This window comes from Daphnia magna, linkage group LG6 (genome assembly GCF_020631705.1).
Source record: "Daphnia magna isolate NIES linkage group LG6, ASM2063170v1.1, whole genome shotgun sequence".
Taxonomy (NCBI): Eukaryota; Metazoa; Arthropoda; class Branchiopoda; order Diplostraca; family Daphniidae; genus Daphnia; species Daphnia magna.
Genome location: NC_059187.1, coordinates 4,894,106 through 4,915,363, shown reverse-complemented (window position 1 = coordinate 4,915,363; position 21,258 = coordinate 4,894,106). Strand labels below are relative to the sequence as shown.

General features: G+C 40.4%; 1 protein-coding gene and 1 pseudogene across 3 annotated transcripts; one reads left to right on the top strand and one right to left on the bottom strand.

The window, feature by feature from the left end:
* The first annotated feature begins 971 nt into the window (after positions 1-971).
* On the top strand, positions 972-3,323 carry LOC116925908. 3 transcript variants are annotated; one of them, XM_045175777.1, is made up of 4 exons: positions 972-1,044; positions 1,120-1,200; positions 1,263-2,309; positions 2,380-3,323. In XM_045175777.1, exons 3-4 carry the CDS (start codon positions 1,269-1,271, stop codon positions 3,244-3,246), a joined length of 1,908 nt encoding a protein of 635 aa, XP_045031712.1. In that variant the 5' UTR covers positions 972-1,044; positions 1,120-1,200; positions 1,263-1,268; the 3' UTR covers positions 3,247-3,323. The 3 variants fall into 3 exon arrangements, with proteins under 3 accessions (XP_045031712.1, XP_032788556.2, XP_045031713.1); XM_032932665.2 differs by having other exon boundaries at positions 973-1,200; XM_045175778.1 differs by lacking the exons at positions 972-1,044; positions 1,120-1,200 and having other exon boundaries at positions 1,287-1,428; positions 1,524-2,309.
* Positions 3,324-15,987: 12,664 nt separating this feature from the next.
* LOC116924579 lies at positions 15,988-18,018 on the bottom strand (annotated as a pseudogene).
* Between the last annotated feature and the right edge of the window lie 3,240 nt (positions 18,019-21,258).

Sequence of the window (21,258 nt, the reverse complement as noted above, 5' to 3'; positions counted from 1 at the left end):
CATGTGTTACATGTGCTCGGTTGCATAGGGAATTTTTAATCCAATGGAACCGATTGACTATTTTTCGGGTAGGTTGGTGCGATTTAATGTGTCTCGGGTGATTCTCCTCTTCCAGTAGTACAATTTACTATTAAGTTAAACACGTTAACGGACCTACAGTACCCTCCAAAAATAATATACGCTTGGCCGTTTTCAGCCTTTTTAACATGGCCTCTTACGGCGAAACGTCTTCCCGGTTTAGATTTTTTTACGGACTTTCCGTAAGAGTTATGTAAAGAAAATCGGCATACTCATCAATGAGTTTGCTTTCGTGTGATGTGTGGCGCATCCATGTAAGTGTTATACCCTGAACGGTATTTGTGCGTTCAGCTGTATACGATTTCCCCCTTTTCCCCGTTTTGCGCCGCCATTACTTTAGATGTGGTTAACAAAAAAAGACCCTTTTTATTCCGTGCATATTTTTTTTATTAAGAATCGCACGAAGTTCTAGTTTTCCCATCGTATTAACATGATATAATAGGAAAGGAACACGATCGTCCTATCTCCAGAGCGGTGGGTGTTTTGTAAGGGATTCAAAGATTCCCCACCAGATTCGCTAGTGAGTTAGGCTCTAGTTAGTAGGGATTTGAATGTTTTGCATTTCCAACTCATACTCTGCACAATTTTTTCACAAGTTTTACACTATTCAAAGGCAGAATATGAGTTGGATATGCAAAACATTTAAATCCCTCAAAAACACGTCCGAAAAGGGGCTTGAGCGCTTGACATTAAGATCTACAATCCTGCGCGCTACCAGATGATTTATTCAATTCATACTCAATATAAGAATAGTGTAAAACTTATGATGAAATTGTGAAAGGGAACGAAATCGTTTTGAAAATTCGCCACCAGTCGCAGCACTCACTAGGTACGATGGTACAAAACTACAAATGTCCCGAGGCGCCTGTGGGTGGGTGGGAGGACGCAAGTTCGCAAATACACAGAGAGATACCCCGTTTCCTGGCTGTTACTGTAGATGGCTATGGTGTAAATGCGATCACCCAGGTAGTGAGTTTACAGAACAAACGTGTTTTCTGTCTTTTCTCTTTTTTTTTCTTTTCATATTGTGTTTAAAACCAGACACTTGGTTTAATTCCTGGTTGAAGTGCAGAATAACGTACTGTTAATGGTTAATTATGGATAGAGATTCTGGTTGAACGGGTAACTTCTGTTTTCGTACAATCAAAATTTTATGAATTTATGTTTCGTTTCGGTGCATTTAGAATATCATGGAAGCCACAGCTAATACTCCTTTCAAACTACCCCTGTGGTCTGAGTGGGCTATCCAAGTTAAAGAAAAACAAAAAAAATGCAGCAAATGCACAACAACTATCCCAGATTTGAAAGAGTTGGCAATTCGGTCCCTTATCACATACCTTAAGCAAAAGAGTAAATGCCATGAAATTCAAAAAATTTTGCAAGATAATCATATGCCTTCTGCATTATATGTTGATGTGGCATGCATACTGTTTGCATCTAAACAGTGGGGTGCCCTTCGTTCATTGGTTTCCTACTGGCCATTTGAAGCATTTCATCTTTCTCGAATAATCAATATTACCTGTCCTCAATGCTGGCTGGCCTTTCTTGACTCAGACGATACAGAAGACCCAGAGAAAGAAGGTGGTGATACGGAAAGGCAGTTGTTTCGTAAAGTCTTCAAGCACGTGCTGGATGGCTTCTTTTTTGTAATGAAGAAAACATTGGAGAATGAAGGGCAAGCAAGTTCTCTTCGGGTGCTAGACCTAACACTTGAGACTTCCCAAGAAATTCGGAGTTTCATGTGGGAGGACGAATTTCGTCGCCTTGGAAGAAGAGTAACCAAAATCCTCGATGTCTGTATTTTAGCCGGTTTACATAAGAAAATTCAGAGCAGTAAGAAACTAGCTATGAAACACAAAAATTCTTGGACAGCAAAGCGACCGTTGGTTACGTTGGAAGTAAAGGATGTGTTCGATTATTGGGAGCCGGATGCAATTTCTTCTTTGCATAGCTGCGAGCCCACTTTTGAAAATTCTAACTTTGATATCTCGACATGGGATATGAATGCAGAGGTGTCAGCATGGTCGGCTGCCCAATCATCTTTGGCTTCAGTTGACAAAAACTGTGATGAAGCTTATTTTCAACAGGGGAAGAGCCCAGAAATCGGTGTATGGAATGGAAATGCACTTGATTTTAATCATCTGACAGATATGCCATTTTTTAACATTACTATCGACGCATCTATTTCAGAAAAATCCAATGACATTTTGAGTTGGATTCAGCAGCGCTACGTAATGTCTTCATTCATTTCCTTCATCATAAAATAGAATTCATGTTGCATAAGTGTTTCTTCGTATCTAGGATGAATTTGCACCGTCGCCTAGTCCAGTTTCCGTGACGTTTCGCTTCTTAGAAATCAATTTGCACGAAGAACGCAAACTGGAAGCATTGATGGATCAAGTGCCAGAACATGTCATCGGGCTGAAATTTGTTGAAATATGCGAGCGACGAAGTGTTCTTACGTTGTCGTCGCATATAGACCATTTTTCTTCAGTTAGTTATTTGGATCTCGGTAGCTGCGCCTTCAATCTGGCTGACCATTCACAAGCTGTCGAATCCATGTCAGTTGCCTTTAGCCATTTGCGTTGCTTAGAGCGATTGAGTCTAGCACATAATCAAATAGCGGGATGCTTGGCTGATCTTCTAATTCCACTTCAACACGGTCTCGAGTTACTGGACTTAACTTCTTGCCGCCTAAACGATGATGACCTGAGCTACCTTGGAGAATCCGCTCATTGTCGGACGCTCCGATCCCTCAGTTTAGCAGCTAATGAGCTTGGTTTACAATGGGGTAAAGTTATACCTTTGCTCGACCAGATAGGCAAAAGAAGCAGCCTTCAAATTCTAGATTTGAGTTCAAATGATTTTGTCGAATCACAGTTATTAGTTTTAAGTCGGACAACTCTCGGTCCGCTGTCTTCGCTTGCGTTGTTTGATCTTTCCTGGCATGAGTTGTCTCTAGCCTCGCTGATCTCAATTGTTGAGTTACTGGCATCCAAGACAAATCTTCGCACATTTTGTCTCTCAACACCTATTGATATGCTTGAAAATGGATATGATCATTCCGATAGCTGGCAACGTTTCGTCAACTTAACGGAAGCTCTGACTGCCAAGCATCGTGAAGGAAATCTGAGACCATCTCTAACTCTTCATTGGTGTTTGATGTAAAATCGACTGTTCGCCATCTTTTTATTTCGTACACCATGCAACAGAAAATGAAATAAAGGGAGGAACTTGTATAATTATTTCTCATCCTTAATTTATTTATTAATTTGTTTAAATTCATTTAAATTGCTATCGAAACCGAAACCGATAATAAAAACCCTGTTAAATTGATAAATGAATTCTATTCCACCGTACAGCAACAAATCAACAAACATTAAACATTAAAGTTAAAAGCGAAAAAATCTATACAAGTAGAAGTACATGTAAATACTTTGCTTCTTATGTCTAGCTGTTGCTGGATTCATCCACAACTATGCACACAACAAACAGCTTTGCAGTGAAAAGGAAAAAGGAGTTCCAAATCACATCGCTGTGCTGTCCCGTCTAAAAAATAATAATAATAATAAAAATAAATACACCCACGATAAAGTTTAAAGTATTTTATGCAGCAATCAAATGAATAGCGGGGCGTGATTATTCAATATGCAATTTGAGATTCCACACAATTATTGTTTTGACTTTTACGAATCATAAAACTTTTAAATACAAGAAATAATATGTTAATTACAGCACACGGCAATGATTTGCAACAATCCCTGGAACAATGCAAAGTTCCCCTATGTTCGTTATTCCATTATATTTGCAACAAACGAGAAATTCATTTTTTAATTATATTTATTGGATAAAATTTGAATTTCTTAAAAATTATTATTTTTAAAATGTTGTAACCAGTATGTTTTCTCCAGAATAACGGTAAAGTTTGAGGCGAACGTAGTATGTAGAAAAGAGAAAGTACTACAAGAAACGCAAAGCCACCATCGCCGGCTAAGAAACGTTCGACCGTGGCGTGCCACCATTGGCTGTGCCACTTTCAACCATAGCGTGTGCAAACGGCATCAAGCCCACGGCTATCATCCCCAGCAAGCAGAGTTGATACAAAATACCTGTGTGTTTTGTGTTAAGAGCTTAGAGTTGTCTCTGCCCTCATTCTGTGCGGGTGTGTGTGTGCTAAAGGAAAATAAATACTGCGCAATAGATCTTACAATAGGTGGAATCAGCGAGACAATGCACTACGAAATTGTGAGATCTACTGCTTTGTGTCGTTATTCTTCTTTTAGCACTACGTATCTTGCAGCATTTCACTTTCGTCCAGCAACAGTATTGGAAAGACGTTCCGATAAGCCGAAAGAGTCACTTTAGATCTTATACTCCTTCCCTTCTTCCCGTTTTTCTGGCTGTCTGCTACAACTTTTGCCTATGGCACAAGAAAAAACACTTGAAAAGAAATTTTATAACCAGTTTTATATCCAGCGTTACCATTTTTTGACAGATGTTTAAAATCTTGTTAGTGTCTTGCTTTGTATAGGGATTCACCCCGATTTGCCCTAAACGGGGTCCCCGCCCCGCCCGCCACGAAAAATATCATTTGAGGGACAATCGGAGGAACCCTTTGTCAACCAGAGCAGGGCAAAAATCTGGGTAGCCTTCCAAGCACCAATGCTATTTTCAAAGATGGCAACTCAGTGATTTCGGGGTAGAAATGAGGGCCAGCGGGTAGAATGCAGCATAATCAGGGTTGAAACTGGGGCAATCGGGGTATATAACTAGTTCGATTATGTCTTTGCATTAATCGATTGGTTGCAACTTAAATTCGATCCCCGATTACGACCCCGACTGCAGCGTGATAGACCTTCAGCGGATGCTGAGTTGCACCATCTCGCAATTCAGCCCAACCCCATCTGGAGTTTTAGTCCCATATAGCGCTCGGCCCCGCACCAATCGGGGAGCTTTTTAGTCGATCCGGTGTGGGGATAATCTTAATCGGGGAAGTGATTTCGGTGCACGATGCGGTGATATCAGTGATCGGTGCCTTCCCCGATTATCAATGAATAGTGATCTAAATTGGCAGCTGCCCTACGGCCAACAAGAAAAAAATGTGACCCTAGTCACGTGATTCTCGTTGGCCTATCGGGTCACTGGTAAGACTAACACCCTATGGCTGAGGCGGTGCTATCGGTGCAGCACCGATTATAGCACCGTTTCGCACCGAAAAAAGAAATCCCCGCACTGAACTTCCTCGATTCATTTAAATCGGGGAAGCTTAGCGGTGTCCCCGATTAGAATGTGATCGGGGCTGAGCCCTAGTCCCATATGACCCTATAGAGCAAGTGACTGACGCGTACCCCCTACTGTTTTACGAACGGACCTTACTATTTTAAGAGAGAAATTGCGGCTGGCAGCCATGTTTATCGCGAAACAAACATGGTTTCCAGCCGCAAAAGCTAATCTTAAAACACCAAGGTGCGTTCGTAAAACAATGGGGGTACGCGTCAGTCACTTGCTCTATTGAGAAAAATTTTGTTTTAATCGTAGCAATATTATTAGGGCAAATTTTTGCTTAAATTTAATTTTAATGCGTAGCGCGAATTGATCGAATTTAATAAAAGACCTTCAAACAACCTTCTCTATCTAATTTTTCTTAAATAAATGATTATAGGATGATGTTTACATTCAAAATCATCAACTGAGGGATACTTGATACGGGAAAACGACATTTATAGTTTTAAATCGAAAGCTGATACCAGCCACACTTCTTGTAATTAAAGAAAAATATAGATGTCGTTAACTTAATGGTAGGCAAGAACTGAAATATATGTTAAGTGTGACAAGGTATCAACTATAAAAGAAAAAATAAAGATGGCGTTTTACCGTGTCAAGAAGCTACCAGCAGATGATTTTGAATGAAAACATCATCCTATAATCATTTATTTAAGAAAAATTTGATAGAGATGGTTTGTTAAGTTTATTTTATAAAATCGTAATAAATTCGAACTACTTATTAAAATTACATTTAAGCCAAAATTTGCACTAATAATAATGCTAAGATTAAAAAACACTTTTTCTCAAAATGGCCTTATGGGACTAAAACACCAGATGGAGTTGGGCTGAATTGCGAGATCAAGCAACTCAGCATCCGCTGAAGTTCTATTGGTTATGGGACGAAACATTTTACAGCCTAACCTCCGAAAGACCTGCCTGAAGCCGCGAAATGCCTACCCGATAGGAAAAAAAGCCCCGTTTGGCTCGGGGACGATCACGAAAAATGATTTGTCTTTAGTGTAGCGATCGGCCCTGTTTAGTTCTATAGAGCAAGTGAATGACGCGTACCCCCATTGTTTTGCGAACGCACCTTAGTGTTTTAAGATTAGCTTTTGCGGCTGGAAGCCATGTTTGTTTCGAGATAAACATGGCCACCAGCCGCAATTTCTCTCTTAAAATAGTAAGGTGCGTTCGTAAAACAGTAGGGGGTACGCGTCAATTACTTGCTCTATTGCATTGCATTGCATCTTGTGTCAATTACATTGCAATATTTATTACACCTTTGCAATATGCTGGCTACAAATAAAATTAATTAAGAGAAGGTAACAGATGAATGTCCAGATCTGCGACATCGCATCGGGTAGATTGCCGCTCACCAAGTAAAAGTACTCGTAGCCACACCGCTTTAATTTCAAACTCTCGCTTTGTGTCTTAGTATAAATACCGCTTGTTTGAAATAGTGTAATCAGAGTTGTCTCAGGTTTCTGAGAGCTAGATCAACTCCCATAAACTGAAAAACACGGGTTAACGAAACCTTACCGTAAAGGTTTCCCAACTGTGTATTTGCCAATAGACAACACTGATTATGATGTTTCAATTGTTTCTTTTTATACTAAACATTGAAGGTTAAGATGGGTGGGGTTTATAGTCCCTTTCCCTTAAAAGTTAGCCTAAAGGAAGGTTGCGTACGTGACCTTCCTACTAGGTGGGGTGCTGTTGCTAGGTGGGGTTGCAGCTTCCTGTTACATTCCTCCCCCCCCATTCTTCAGCGAGAAGAAATTGGTCCTCTAACTTTTTTCTATGTCGTTCGTTTTCTTCTTCTTCTCCGGTATGTAGCATAACAGCAGTTAGATGAAAACCTGTTTTTATTTTAGCTCACAGTTGAAGCATTTCTTTCCTTCGCCGTTTTCTTTCTACGTGGTCGTATGTATATAGTTGGAGACATAAATACAAAATACATTCCCTTTCCCGTTATTCATTGCCATTTGCTATACAGAGTGTTAGCCAAGAAATCATTGTACGTTCCTTTTTAGTCGGAATGCTACGATAGGTTTAAATTTGTGTGTGTGTGTGACTCTTGATTGTGTAATAGACCGCAGCAACTCAACCCCACCCAGCAAGAAGGACAATAAATTATCTTAGAAATGATAGACGCTCCAAGGGAAGAAATAAGAAGATGTATCATCAAGAAATTGGGTCCCGCTGCATGGGATTACCATCCGAAGGTAGAATTTCTAAACCAGAAATTTAACAACAAAACACTACTTCATACAAGCGTGAAAGCGGGAAAACTGGACATAACGGATTTACTGTTAGACTACGGAGCTGACCCTGACATAGAAGAGGATGGCCAGACCATTGCACATAGAGTGGCAGCAGAAAATAACAAGCTCTTAATCAAGATATTACGATATCACAAATACAAGTTTTCATCGTATAATTACCTTGGAGAAACACCACTAATGGTCGCCATCACCTACGGGCATGAAGAAGTGGCTAGTTATTTGTGGATAAGTTCCAACGTTGCCCAAATGGCAAAGGACAACAGCACCGTCCTACATTATGCCGCAAAACAGGTAAACAATAGTCTCGCTAGGGCAGCATGCGAAAGAAAAATCCACATTAACATCAATCAAACGACTAGACCAGGGAACTATACTGCCCTACACCTAGCCACAATGTATAGTCAGGATAATATAATAAATATTTTATTGGAACACGGAACAAATACAAACATAACTGATGTTAACGGAAATACCCCGCGGGATTACGCATTTGACGGACAAAGGAGAAATGTGTTCGAAGATTGGGACTATATAAGAAGCCGCAAGAAAAAAGCTTCTGACAGCGAATAAAACTAAAATTAATTAAATTGAAAAACAAAATTAAAGAGCCGAAAAAAGTTTATTACGCAACACGACAAAACACTACAATGAAGACACTACAAAAACAAATTGCATTCACATCATTATCCTAGACAAAATCTTCAAATTCCTCCAGAAGACATTCAGGTAGAAACACAGCAGACCGAGAAGTTGGATAGAAAATATCCTCGCCTGACTCTAGCCTTCATAAGAGCCTAGCGAGATGTTGAGGATAAAGATCTCGATACATCGCAAAAAAAAAAAAAATCAAGAAAAGAAGAAAAAGAAAGGAAAACCAACTCACACGTAGTAATAGTCGCTGATCCAAACTCGTTGAAAGCCGAAATCATAAGCAGAGAGAGGAGCACATTGATTGTTGAGTAGCGAAAACAATAACAACTGCACTATCAACTCCTTATCCTCGGTTCGAAATCGAGGGTAAAAGCGGAACGGTGAAGAAAACAACAGTGCTCCCATAAGCTTCAAAACGTCATCAAAATTGCCCCGTTGACGTTTCAAAAATTGAAATGAATCAACTTCCATTTCTTCAAACCGAATAAAAACAAAACGGATAAAGACAGGAAAACAAAGGACCGACGTAAAAGAGCGCCAAGAAAAAACTAAAGGAAGAAAAGAGAAGAAAAGCAGACAAGAAAAAAAGGAATATGATTGAAATCTGTCGTAGGATTCCAGTAAAAAGGAACGTAGACCATCATTTATTAACTAACACTCTTATTAGCCTAAAGGCAACGAATAACGGTAAAGGAAACATCTCTTGTATTTTGTGTCTCCAACTATATACAAATAGCCCAGCAAACAAGGAAAACGGCGAAGGAAAGAAAATAGGTTAAGCTGGTGACAGGTAAAAACAAGTTTTCATCTAACCATTGTCACGCCACATGCAAAAAAAAGTAAGGAGAAGAAGAAAATCGGATGACAGAGAGGAAAAATTGGAGGACCAATTTCACCCAGCAAGAAGGTCGTCACGTATGCAACCTTTCCTTAGGCTAGCTGTTTATCACAAAAGTAAAAGTTATTATAAACCCCTCCCTTCTTAACCTTCAATCTTCGGTATATAAGTGCATGATTGTATAAAGGGATCATGGATTTACTCATTCTTTCCTTTACGGAATAATTAAATTAAAAGCGGTTTAAATAAATAAAAAGGAGACGGCTGATCCACAATGCAAATGTATTGGTTACTAAGTCTAATCTACAGACTTAACTAAATAGAGGTGTGACATACCAGCTGTAACAGTTGAGCAATGCGTGAGGGAAGGGTCCAATTAACAGAATTAACTTAGCTGAACTGACTGGTACCTTAAACTGAGTCTCAGAGCTCGGCAGGAGCTGCAAGATGCTCAAGAGGAACTAAAGGAATCAACGAGCTAGACAGAACTAATGGAACTGCCTGAACTAACAGAACTGTTCTACGAGAGAGGAAAGTCACGGCCATTTATATGGAAAAGATGCGGCCGTGACCTGAATAAAGAAAACAATAGGGAAAGAAGGCTCCGTGCAAAAGTAACCCCCGACTCAAAAGACGTCCAAGGAATGCTAACTTGAAAATCTGCTATGTTCCAAGTACATCTCAGACGTCTCAAGATGACGTGTTTGGGACGTCTCTGTGACGGCACTGTGTTATCTGGGCTATAACGAACCACCGATACAACTTACGAAAACGATATCAAGGACCAAATAACTAAACCATTACATTTTTCTTCACAGATACAGACATTACTCTTCCTTCTTTGCTTCCTTCATTCGCTTAACCCTACTTACCCTATCTACGTATCCGTCTGAGATTGTAACAATATGAAAATTCGAGGAATCCTGGACTTCGAATCCCCTTACTACTGCGACAACGAAAAATCTGAAACACAACACTTGCCAAAGATATCAACTGCTTGTACATTGGTGACTAAAAAAACCCCAGCTGCTTCTTGGAAAGGATGGAAATGTAGATAGTGGACTAAAAAAAAGAAAATAACTGGATCGTTCTGGATCGGATCCTTCAATACAGTACACTTACAAGAAACAATATTAAAAACCCCTTTGGAATGCTGGCGGATGGTCAACGACAAAAAATGTGGTGACAACAACATGCATGTCGGACCGACGGTACTCAGTTTCACGGCCAACCCTACAGGAGAAGATAAAGGGTACGCCATGAAAGAATACCAAACCCTCAATTGTATAGCGGAACAGATCACGCTACGACAGGATAAACCAGATCGCTCAATTGAAAGCCCTTTCGGACCGCTAAATACCACACAAAAGGAAGGAGAATTCATCACAAATTAAAATACGATCGTGTGGAGAGAAAGAACAACTAACAATTCATACACCCAAACATTACTAAAAGGAAAAGGATACCTGGAAATCCACCGAATACCGGAGGCAGATAACACCATCCGTCTCTACGACATCAGCCGACAGATCGAAATATCGTTTCTTAACAATCAGATAAGGACATCAGACCAAAAGGACACAAAGTGGTTGGAATCCTTCTGACCTACTTGACGTTTTCTGCAGAAATAACAAAAATTTCATATTTGATGTTCAAAACCACGCTAACTACATGCCTTCAAAATATCAACCTGGATACATCAGTATGCAACGATTACAGAGAATTGTATCAGTCTAGGACAAGACATTGGATTCTTCAAGATGTACAATTTATATTCAACAGCCCATTAGAAGATGAGCAACTTGGGACTCGACTATACAGCATCTCCTACGCCTGGGGAACTATAAGATTAGCACACCGAAAAATGGCAATTATCGAAGAAGAAGGGAAATTAGTACAAAAGAATTTAGCCATCTATATTTCGTATGAACCAGGAAGCAGCAACTCAATAATAGCCCACAACCAGCTTTCAAAAGATGATCCTCTACCATCAAGGTCGGAATTCGAATAAATCTTCAACCAGACGATACGTATACAAAATAGCAACATCTGCATCACGGAGACGGAAGGAGATCGCATATTCACTGCGACCTGTTCAGAAGAATCAACTTGATGGATATTGGAAAAAGAAAATAGTTATTTTATCTCTCAAGAATCACAAATGTGTCTTATCTTAGGAATCAACCAGTCGTTAAAATTGGAACAATGTGCTGCAGAGGAAAACATGAAGAAAAATCAGCAATGGATTTTTCAAACAATTAATCCTAACCCGGATATAGTAGAAAATTTCCCTGGCGCAACACTGGAAGACATACAAGAAGTTTGATTGGAACAACGAAAAGCGGTTACAACCACAATCAACTCACCCATATTTGGAGGTATCCTGAAAACAAATCATGACAGTGAAAATACCATCTGGGACATGATCGCGTGGGGGTTGTTGAAAAATTGACAATATTCAAATGAAAAATGTGTCACACATCACGGACTTAACGAACCGTGGAGAATTGTGACGCAGATTGGACAACCATAAGACTGTTCAACACTAATGCTTGCATAAAAGAAAACACAACGATGCTTATTCTTCAGGAATGCGCCAACATTAGTTCAATTTGGGGCTTGGATCCCCAGTTTTCTTCCATAATAGGGTACATACTGCGTTGTTTTGGTGCGCTTGGTTGAGCTGGGCGTGATTGTGAGGGCCTTTCCATGATAAGAGGTGTAGGAGTCGCCATCCTAGTGAATGGTTGTTCTATTATTTCTTCTGGTGGTTGAATGATTGAATTTGCGATCATTGAAGTTTATTGGTGTGTTTCTTCCATATTGATTCCGTATCTTCATAATCTTCTAGTTTGGCGAATTTTTGCTATGATTCTTGTGAAGGGGTCGCAAATGATGAATATGCGTAGGCATACGATGAATACAATGAATCCGATAATAGATAGGATGAGAATTTTCAATGTGTCGAACCATGAAAACATGGTACCTATCCGATTATCCTGTTTTTCTGACATCACTATGTCAGAAACAGATTTTGAATCCGATTCTTGCATTAGGCCTACTTAATCGTTTAGGATATTCAATTGCTCCATTTCCATAGTTTCGTGCGCTGGATGGCTCTTCAAATTGTAATCGAAGTCATTCAAGTGTAAGTCTTCGAACTCCGTGATAAGGTCTAAGTTCGGCATGTGGATGTTTGCTTTTTGTTTTACCCATTCTCCGTCTATTGAATTATGTTCCCAGGTGTGATGGAATCCATTTAAATTTACCAAACGATTTTTCCAAAAACAATCAGAATATGGATGTATAGACCATCCATCTACTCCAATTGTGCAGTTTTTATCTTCGTAGGTAAAGAATGGTTGAAATCCACTTTTGGATTCTTTTGCGTAGATAAAAATCCGTTTTGTTTCACATTTTTGAAGTGTCATCGAAGCATTGCAGTCTCGTACAAATGGGTAACCCAAGCGCTGAAGCAGCTAGAATACCGTTACTTTGAGCCAGAATTACGACTTGAGTTCTCTTTATCGTCGAAAGGTGACAATATACATCGTGGATTTCTTTTGCAAGTTTGTTTTAGTGTTCCGTTTGTATACTTATTTTATATTGCTCATGCATTTTTGAAATTTCGAATTTGATCTTGTCATTGAATTCATCTATAATTTCGGGTAGACCGCTTTCTGTTTCTCCTTTTATTGGTATCTCCGGAATCTGTTCTAGTGTTAAAGATGCTGCCTCGGGTATTTCTTGCTGAGCTGTTTGTTCAGTGTCATCAATAATTTCCATTATTGTGTAAAGGTTTCTAGGCTGTGTATTTGCCAATCGACAACTCTCAATAAGATGTTACAGCCATTCACTTATATACCGAAGATTGAAGTTTAAGAAGGGAGGGGGTTACAATAATTTTTACTTTGATCATAAACAGTTAGCCTAAGGGAAGGTTGCATACGTGACGACCTTCTAGCTTTGTGGGGTTGCTGTTGCTGGGAGGGGTTGCAGCTGTCTATTATATTCCTTCCCCCCTTCGACAAGAAGAAATTTGTCCTCCAATTTTTCCTCTCTGTCATCCGATTTTCTTCTTCTCCTTACTTCTTTCCGGCATGTGGCGTGACAATAGTTATATAAAAACTTGTTTTTATTTTATTTTACCTGTCACCAGCTTGACCTATTTTCTTTCCTTCACCGTTTTCTTTCGGCTTCTTCGTTTTCTCGACAGGATAAATTGGTTCTTTAATTTCACCTTTGTGCGCAGACTACAGTTCTTAGGAAGGCAACGTGAATGGCACCATAATATATATATGAAGCGTCTAAAATATTGTAGCATTGGGAACATTTTGTGTCCATAAAAAATAATGGGGAATAGTGATTGGGTGTTATTTTCTTTTAGATGATGTCTGGCTGTTGGTACACTTATTTTTTCTTTTTAGCACTCGGAATTTTCGGAATAGATTTCGAATGCTAACTTCGTCATCTATATAGTCCTGTGCATATCTTCCTTCCGTATTGATGTTATCATCTCGAGTTCCTCGACTTAACAATATTTCGATAATATCTATATGCCTTTACCTTACAGCTATTTGCAACGCAGTTTCCTTCGATGTGCGTGATCTTCTATTGATGAATTCCGCTCGACATACTTTCGCGACGAACTTGTTGTTATATTTAGCAGCATAATGTAACACTGTTTCTTCATCCAGCGTTTGGTGCACAATTATTCGATCCATCCACAAATATTTAACAAATTCCATATTATTGAGAGCTATAGCCACTAGTAATGGTGGCTCTCCCATGCTGTTTTGGATGTTGAATATGTTACCGTGATGGGATAGGATACGGAGCAAATGGACGTTATTATCCGCGGCTGCTAGGTGTGCTATTATCATCCCTTCTTCGTAAATATTACTATCAGCTCCGTATTGGAGGAACATATCCGTCACATCGAATCTTTCTTTTATCACATTCCCGTGTAGTAATGATGTTCCATTGGAGAAAACAGTGTCCAGAATTTGTTTTATGTTTTTTCCATTTTTTCTTGCTTCCAGTAGGTGTTTTCTGATCGTTTCTCTTGGTACTTCCAGCATATTGTAATTGAACTCTCCTTTCATCAACATCGTTATGGCGATGATTCTTCTTCGTGTCATCTCCGTGTCCATAGCTGGGAATGCTTTCATCATACAGTTTTTACAGTAGGCCGTTTGTGTTATTAATGGAACTGGTAATGACCAAGATTCCTGTTCTTCTTTGTTGCTGATAACACTTACTGCTTTACAATTGACGGCCATTTCACTGTCTGAAGACGATGGATCTAAGTCTCTTTCTAGTTTACTATAGTAGTGACCCACTTTACTCGTTGAGTTTTCTTCTTCTTCCGTTTCTGTTGATGGTAAAAAACTTTTCTTTTGCATAAATTCACAATCACTGTCACTATTGCTGGGTCTTCTTATGTCTTCTTCCATTTTTTTATTCCGTGACACCTGCATATTTGTTGTTGTTGGTAAGACAACGTTATTCTCACTTATCACTTTACTTGTGAGATTTTCGATTTTAGCGGTAGCTACGAAATTTTCACTTGCGTTCGCACTAATTTGTATCTTACCTCTAGCTTCATTACTCATCAGATTAGCTAAGAGTTCGTCTTCCCAGTTGTTTCCTGTTGGTAGTGATTCACTTATTTTCTATTGCGGGGTATCTTCTTCGATCCAAGTCATCAAGATTTCATCACTCCAGTCAACATTTGTTACTTCTTCGTTTTTCTTGGTTTGGTTCATTTTTTGTTTTAATGTATTTTTCCGAGGAAGGTTGGTAATACAACTAAAACTTTTCTTGCTGGTTTGTCTGTTATATAGTTGGAATCCCCACCCCTAGCATGTTCAACTTTGCTTACGATTATCTACTAAAGAAATCTACTTTGAATGTCAATGTTTTATTAGTTGTCCCCCTATGTATTACAGTACATGTGAATGTTTTCTTGATTGACCCCTCCTTTTTTTAAGAAAAACTTCTTACCTTATATGTAAATGCTTGATTTAAACGACTCCTCCTTATATAGCGTTTCAGTCTCGTACACGATTTTTTTTTAAACTGCTGGAAGAGTGAGAGTGAAAAGCATTACGATAAGAATTAATAAGGCACACTGTTACCAAATTATACGTAGAATAAGTGGAGGGAAATGAAACAGCGATGGGAAAAAAAAGGAAACGACACTATGGCGACAACTAAAGGAAATGATAGTATAAGTGGACGACGTTAAGAACTGCGAAAAAGGGGACACTGTGGCAAAATTATAAGGTAAAAGGAAATGTGCTAGCGATGAAAAACGACACTACGGCAATTTTATTCGACTCTTCGTGGCTGTGATCGTGGTTTTCGTGGTAAGAAGGCTTCGCCTTCCTGCGTCGTGTGTGGCGGTCGTGGTTGGTGCGGTCGCGTACGGCGTGGCGGAACTGCTGCCGATGCGGATGCGGTGGATTGGGATGGGTTGGTTGGGTCGCTGCGGTTGGTTGTACGTCGATGGACATGGGTAGATCTGCAGCGGTGATGGCCAATGGAGGCTTTTTGAAACAAGTCATTTGGAGGATTTTGGAAAGGAGGGGGAAAGCCTTGAGTAGTAGTGAACCGATTCCGCAAAATCTCACGGCCAATACTGACAACGCACCAAATCCCGAGACTGCTCCGAAATTCTTTACCCATCCACCGATCTTAGCGACGAAATCAATGTACAGTGCGTCGCCGTGATGAATGAGTACGTTTGATTTGAATAATTGGCGTGAGTTATCTTCTGCGTAATGCTCATAAATAGAAGCCAAGATGTCGGCCATCACCGACGCGTGACTCAACGGCCCGTTTTGCATCGCAGGATTCATTTGCAAAAAATTTTGCAGAGAACTATCAGCTTCATACGTCGCCAATCCGACCAGGTGTCTGCCGTTTGTTGGAACTGTTGTGATTACCAGAACCCACCCACCATCCGCGTAGATGTGATTTTCCCATTAAAGTTGACGTAGTTAGGTTCAGGCCAATAACATGGGTGGTATGAAACAAGTTGCCATCCGTTATGGGCTATTGTGAAGTTCATAAAACGGGGCTGATTTCCACATTTCGTCCGCTCGGCCCCGAAGGATACATTAAAAGGTGCGCAACGTGCTACCTCAACCTGGGCTCCATACACCGTTAATCTTGAACAACTAGGCAGTTGAAGTTGGGTAGCCGCGTACCACCCGTCGTTCTTAGCACTTAAGAGGATACTATTGCGTGTTGCTTTTCGGTTCTCGCATTGGAGGCGTCTAATTTCATTCACCAGTCGATTTACTTGGTCTAGTGCCAGATCCTTGGTATATTGATGGTGAGCCGCCTGCTTGATCTCTGCTGCTAATGACGCAGGAATCTTACGCTCTGTGGTATTCTGGGAATCGATGCTGTCGTATGACCCGTTTGTGTGCACTTCGACTAACAACGGAATGGCTTGTGGTTCTGTAGCGTTCGTAAAACCCGAGGCATATGAGGTATACAGTTTCGGCGTTGGTATGTTAATGACAATCAGGTTTTTTTCCATTCCATTAATGCTGAATAAGGCGGATTTGCCACACCGTTCTAATTCCTTCGTAACATTAACGAGGTAGTCTGTTTGGCTGATCTGGTCCTGTAAGCGCCGCATTTTTGGATCGTGAGTCTTGTATAACAGGCCATCGTTTACCGATTCGCCTGCAAGTTTGAGATCACAGGTTTTTTTTCCTTTGTACGCGTCTTCCAAATAACCGTTTGGAGGTTTCTGGTTACGGAACCGTTGTAAGGGAATTCGATTGTACCGACGGGGGAGTTGATAGTGCAATTGTCGCACTCACTTTCCAGCGCGACCTCCGCGATTTTACAATGGAATGTGACAGCCCAACGTTTTGTCATCCAAACCAGCTGTAACGAGGGCATCACGTCATGGGTGTACTTGTGACTGCCTTTCGCATACATTGTCTCGTTTTTGCATTTCCTTATATCCCGCATTTCTTCACAGTCGGAAGTGGATACTGGAACGGCCATTTACTTTCAGTAGTGTAATGCCAACCAAAGAAGTCGGTAAAGATAGATCGAGTGACCGCCCACATGCGACAAACGTGTTCTGGGAATCGTTTAACTTCTGGTAAATGGGAGTACAGGGTGTACGTAACATTTTTTTTTGGGGGGGGGGGCAGGATCTTCCGATCCAAGAAAGCAGTCTTCATCATCGAAGGCGATGAACCCATCCTTTCGCTCGTTACTACAGTCACATACAGTGGTCATGATGGCCTCTATCGTGTGTAGGCTGGCGAGGAGAACTAACACGAAATAGCTAGAGAAGAAGACAAATTGAGTATGATATACCGAACTAACATGTTGAATGGGCAAACAACAACAAAAAAAATTTACGGAACAAGACGAGTATACAACGGTAGGGGAAGATGGGAGTGGGGCTGATTGTTTATCGCTAATCTAATAGGAAGTCTCGGAACCTGTCCGGAGGACGAGTAGCTCTTTTTGGGCGTGCAATTGTGTTACTTCCTTCCAGGGGTGCTGGAGGTACTCTAAGGGGGGTTAGCGGAGGAGGGAGGTTTGACCAGTCATCTCGACTTGGCTCATGACCCAGATTTGGTTCGATCTGGTGTCCGTTGGTTTTTCTGTAGCCGTCTGGTTCAAGTAGATGAGAGGGTCGAAATCAATAAAGTGGGCGTCTCTGTCGTCATTCGGCGCGACAGCGTCCAAATCGATCAGTTCCCTGTCACCTTCGTGATCCGGGGAATTGACTTCATCTCCTGCTTCTCCGTCGGCAAGATCCTCTTCGTTGTCGAAGTCCTCTTCTCTTAGCCTGGTGGCTCTTAGTTTGGACTCTCGTAAATCGTCGAAATCGACGCATTCCTCATCTCTCCAAATCATGCACTCTGTCAACGCCTTCAGGCAGTTGACGTGCGTAAGCTGGGTACCATTTCCATTGTACGCACGGATTTCTACCGTATGGTTAGGGAAGACTTTTGAAACTCGAAAGGGGCCTTGATATCGAGAGTTTAATTTCTTGCTCGTTCCTAATTGAATGACCCTGTTGAAAATATTTATTATATTATCCTGACTATACATTGTTGCTAGGTGTAGGGCCGTATAGTTCCCTGGTCGAGTCGTTTGACTGGTGTTAATGTGGATTTTCCTTTCGCATGCTGCCCTAGCGAGACTATTGTTTCCATGTTTTGCCGCATAATATAGGATGGTGCTGTTGGCCTTTGCCATTTGGGCAACGTTGGAACTTATCCACAAATAACTAGCCACTTCTTCATGGCCGTAGGCGATGGCGACCATTAGTGGTGTTTCTCCAAGGCTATTATACGATGAAAACTTGTATTTGTGATATGGTAATATCCCGATTAAGAGCTTGTTATTTTCTGCTGCCACTCTATGTGCAATGTTCTGGCCATCCTCTTCTATGTCTGGGTCAGCTCAGTAGTCTAACAGTAAATCCGTTATGTCCAGTTTTCCCGCTTTCACGCTTGTATGAAGTGGTGTTTTGTTGTTAAATTTCTGGTTTAGAAATTCTGCCTTCGGGTGGTAATCCCATGCAGCGGGACCCAATTTCTGGATGATACATCTTCTTATTTTTTCCCTTGGAGCGTCTATTATTTCTAAGAAAATTTCTTGATCACGCAGTCGTGTGATGGCTTGTGTTCGTTTGCGAATGGCATCTGCTCTCGCTGCGGATAAAGTTGGGTGCGTTTTCATCGCACAGTTACTACATTTAGGTAGAGTTGTTTTATGTGTAGCATTTGGATAGAATCTGAACGTTGGTGGATAAAAATCATAATCCCCGAAAAGTCCATCTCGTTGTGTTTCACTTTCTGTTTCAATGTCACTTTCGATCACTATGTAGTTTGTTTCTGGTTGCCTTTCACCATCGCTTGCTTCATTATGTTGCACTGTGTCTTCACTGCCCCATTCCATAACTAGGGTTTCTTCGTTGTTTTTCTTCACTACACTAAAAAATTCCATTTTTACTTAACACTTGATTGTTCGGTGGCTGTTTAAACACTAATGGTATAACGAAGACAATTCACTTGAAGTTTTCTTTTTCCTTTTTTTCTTTTCTTTTTAAAGGGAAAAGTAAGTTGTTTTTAGATTCAAGTATCTGCAAAGTAAATAACCCACAACGTAAGTGCAAGTCGTGTGTTTTCCTGTGCATTTTCGAGCTTGATCTGATTCCCAGTTTTCTTCCATAATAGGGTAAATACTGCGTTGTTTCGGTGCACTTGGTGGTGCTGGGCGTGATTGTGAGGTTCTTTCCATGGTAAGAGGTGTAGGAGCCGTCATCCTAGTGAATTGTTGTTCTATTATTTCTTCTGGTGGTTGAATGTTTGAATTTGCGATCATTGAAGTTAATTCATCTGTTTCTTCCATATTGATTCCGTATCTTCTTAATCTCCTGGTTTGGCGAATTTTTTCCAGGATTCTTATGAAGGGGTCACAAATGATGAATATACGTAGGCATACGATGAATACAATGAATCCGATAATAGATAGGATACGAATTTTCAATGTGTCGAACCATGAAAACATGGTACCTATATGATTATCCTGTTTTTCTGACATCACTTTGTCAGAACCTGATTTTGAATTTGATTCTTGCATTAGGCCTACTAAATCGTTTAGGATATTCAATTGTTCCATTTCCATAGTTTCGTGCACTGGATGGCTCTTCAAACTGTAGTCGAAGTCATTCAAGTGTAACTCTTCGAACTCCGTGATAAGGTCTAAGTTCGGCATGTGGATGTTTGCTTTTTGTTTTACCCATTCTCCGTCTGTTGAATTATTTTCCCAGGTGTGATGGAATCCATTAAAATTTACCAAATGAGTTTTACAAAAGCAATCAGAATATGGATGTATAGACCATCCATCTACTCCAATTGTGCAGTTTTTATCTTCATAGGTAAAGAATGGTTGAAAACCACATTTGGATTCTTTTGCGGAGATGAAAATCCGTTTTGTTTCACATTGTTGAAGTGTCATCGCTTGTCCGAAGCCTTGCAGTCTCGTACAGATGGGTAATCCATGTGCTGAAGCAGCAAGAATGCCGTTACTTTGAGCTAGAATCACGGCTTGAGTTTTCTTTATCGTTGAAAGTTGACAATATACCTCGCGGATTTCTTTTGCAAGTTTGTTTTCGTGTTCCGTTTCTATACTTATTTTATATTGCTCATGCATTTTTGAAATTTCGAATTTAATTTTGTCACTGAATTCTTCTATATTTTGGGGTAGACCGCTTTCTGTTTCACCTTTTATTGGTACCTCCGGTACTTGTTCTAGTGTTAAAGACGCTGCCTCGGGTATTTCTTGCTGAGCTGTTTGTTCAGTGTCATCAATAATTTCCATTATTGCATCTTCCGTAATGGTGTGATTTTTCGTGACTGGAGGATCTTTTATATTTTCAGTTGTTGTGGGATGTGTTGTTGAATGGCTTATTAATTCAGTTGTTGTCGTCGCCATAGTTGTCGTTGATGATAGTGTAGTGGACGTGGTTTCAGTTGTAGTTGAGGGCAATGTAGGTTCAGTACTTGCAGTTGTAGGCCTAGTGGTTTTAGTTGTTGGCTTAGTAGTTGTAGTTGTAGGCGTGGTAGTTGTAGTTGTGGTAGTTGTAGTTGTAGGCAGGGTGGTTGTAGTTGTAGGTGTGGTAGTTGTAGTTGTAGGCAGGGTGGTTGTAGTTGTAGGTGGGGTGGTTGTAGTTGTAGGCTTATTTTTTGTAGTCGTAGGCTTTGTTGTTGTAATTGTGGGCGTAGCAGTTGTAGTAGTATGCTTAGTTGTGGTAGTCATTCCGATATGGGGGACTTTGGTGAGATGAGAATCTGGTTTGCCTGTATCCTGAAAAATTATAATTTCTTCGTCCTGACGAATTGTAATCTCTGCGGTAGGGGCTGTTGTCTCTGTTTCTACTTAGATTTCTTTCTCGACTTGATTCTCGGCTGTTATGACTGTCAGCAAATCGCACTCGCGAATCACGTGATCTTGAGTAGCGTTCACTTGAACGTGGTCTTCCTTTTTCGTTTTGGTCAGTTGCAGCTATGGTAACGTCGTTTTCCTGTGGGGATCCACGTTTCGTATTAGTACATTTTCATTCTGACAGAGCTTCTGATAATTTTT

Bases quoted from the DNA above. Each gene is read 5' to 3' on its own strand.
- LOC116925908 (XM_045175777.1), top strand. From the start codon at position 1,269: ATGGAAGCCACAGCTAATACTCCTTTCAAACTACCCCTGTGGTCTGAG. The intron at 2,310-2,379 runs GTAATGTCTTCA...CTTCGTATCTAG, and splicing joins GTTGGATTCAGCAGCGCTAC to GATGAATTTGCACCGTCGCC.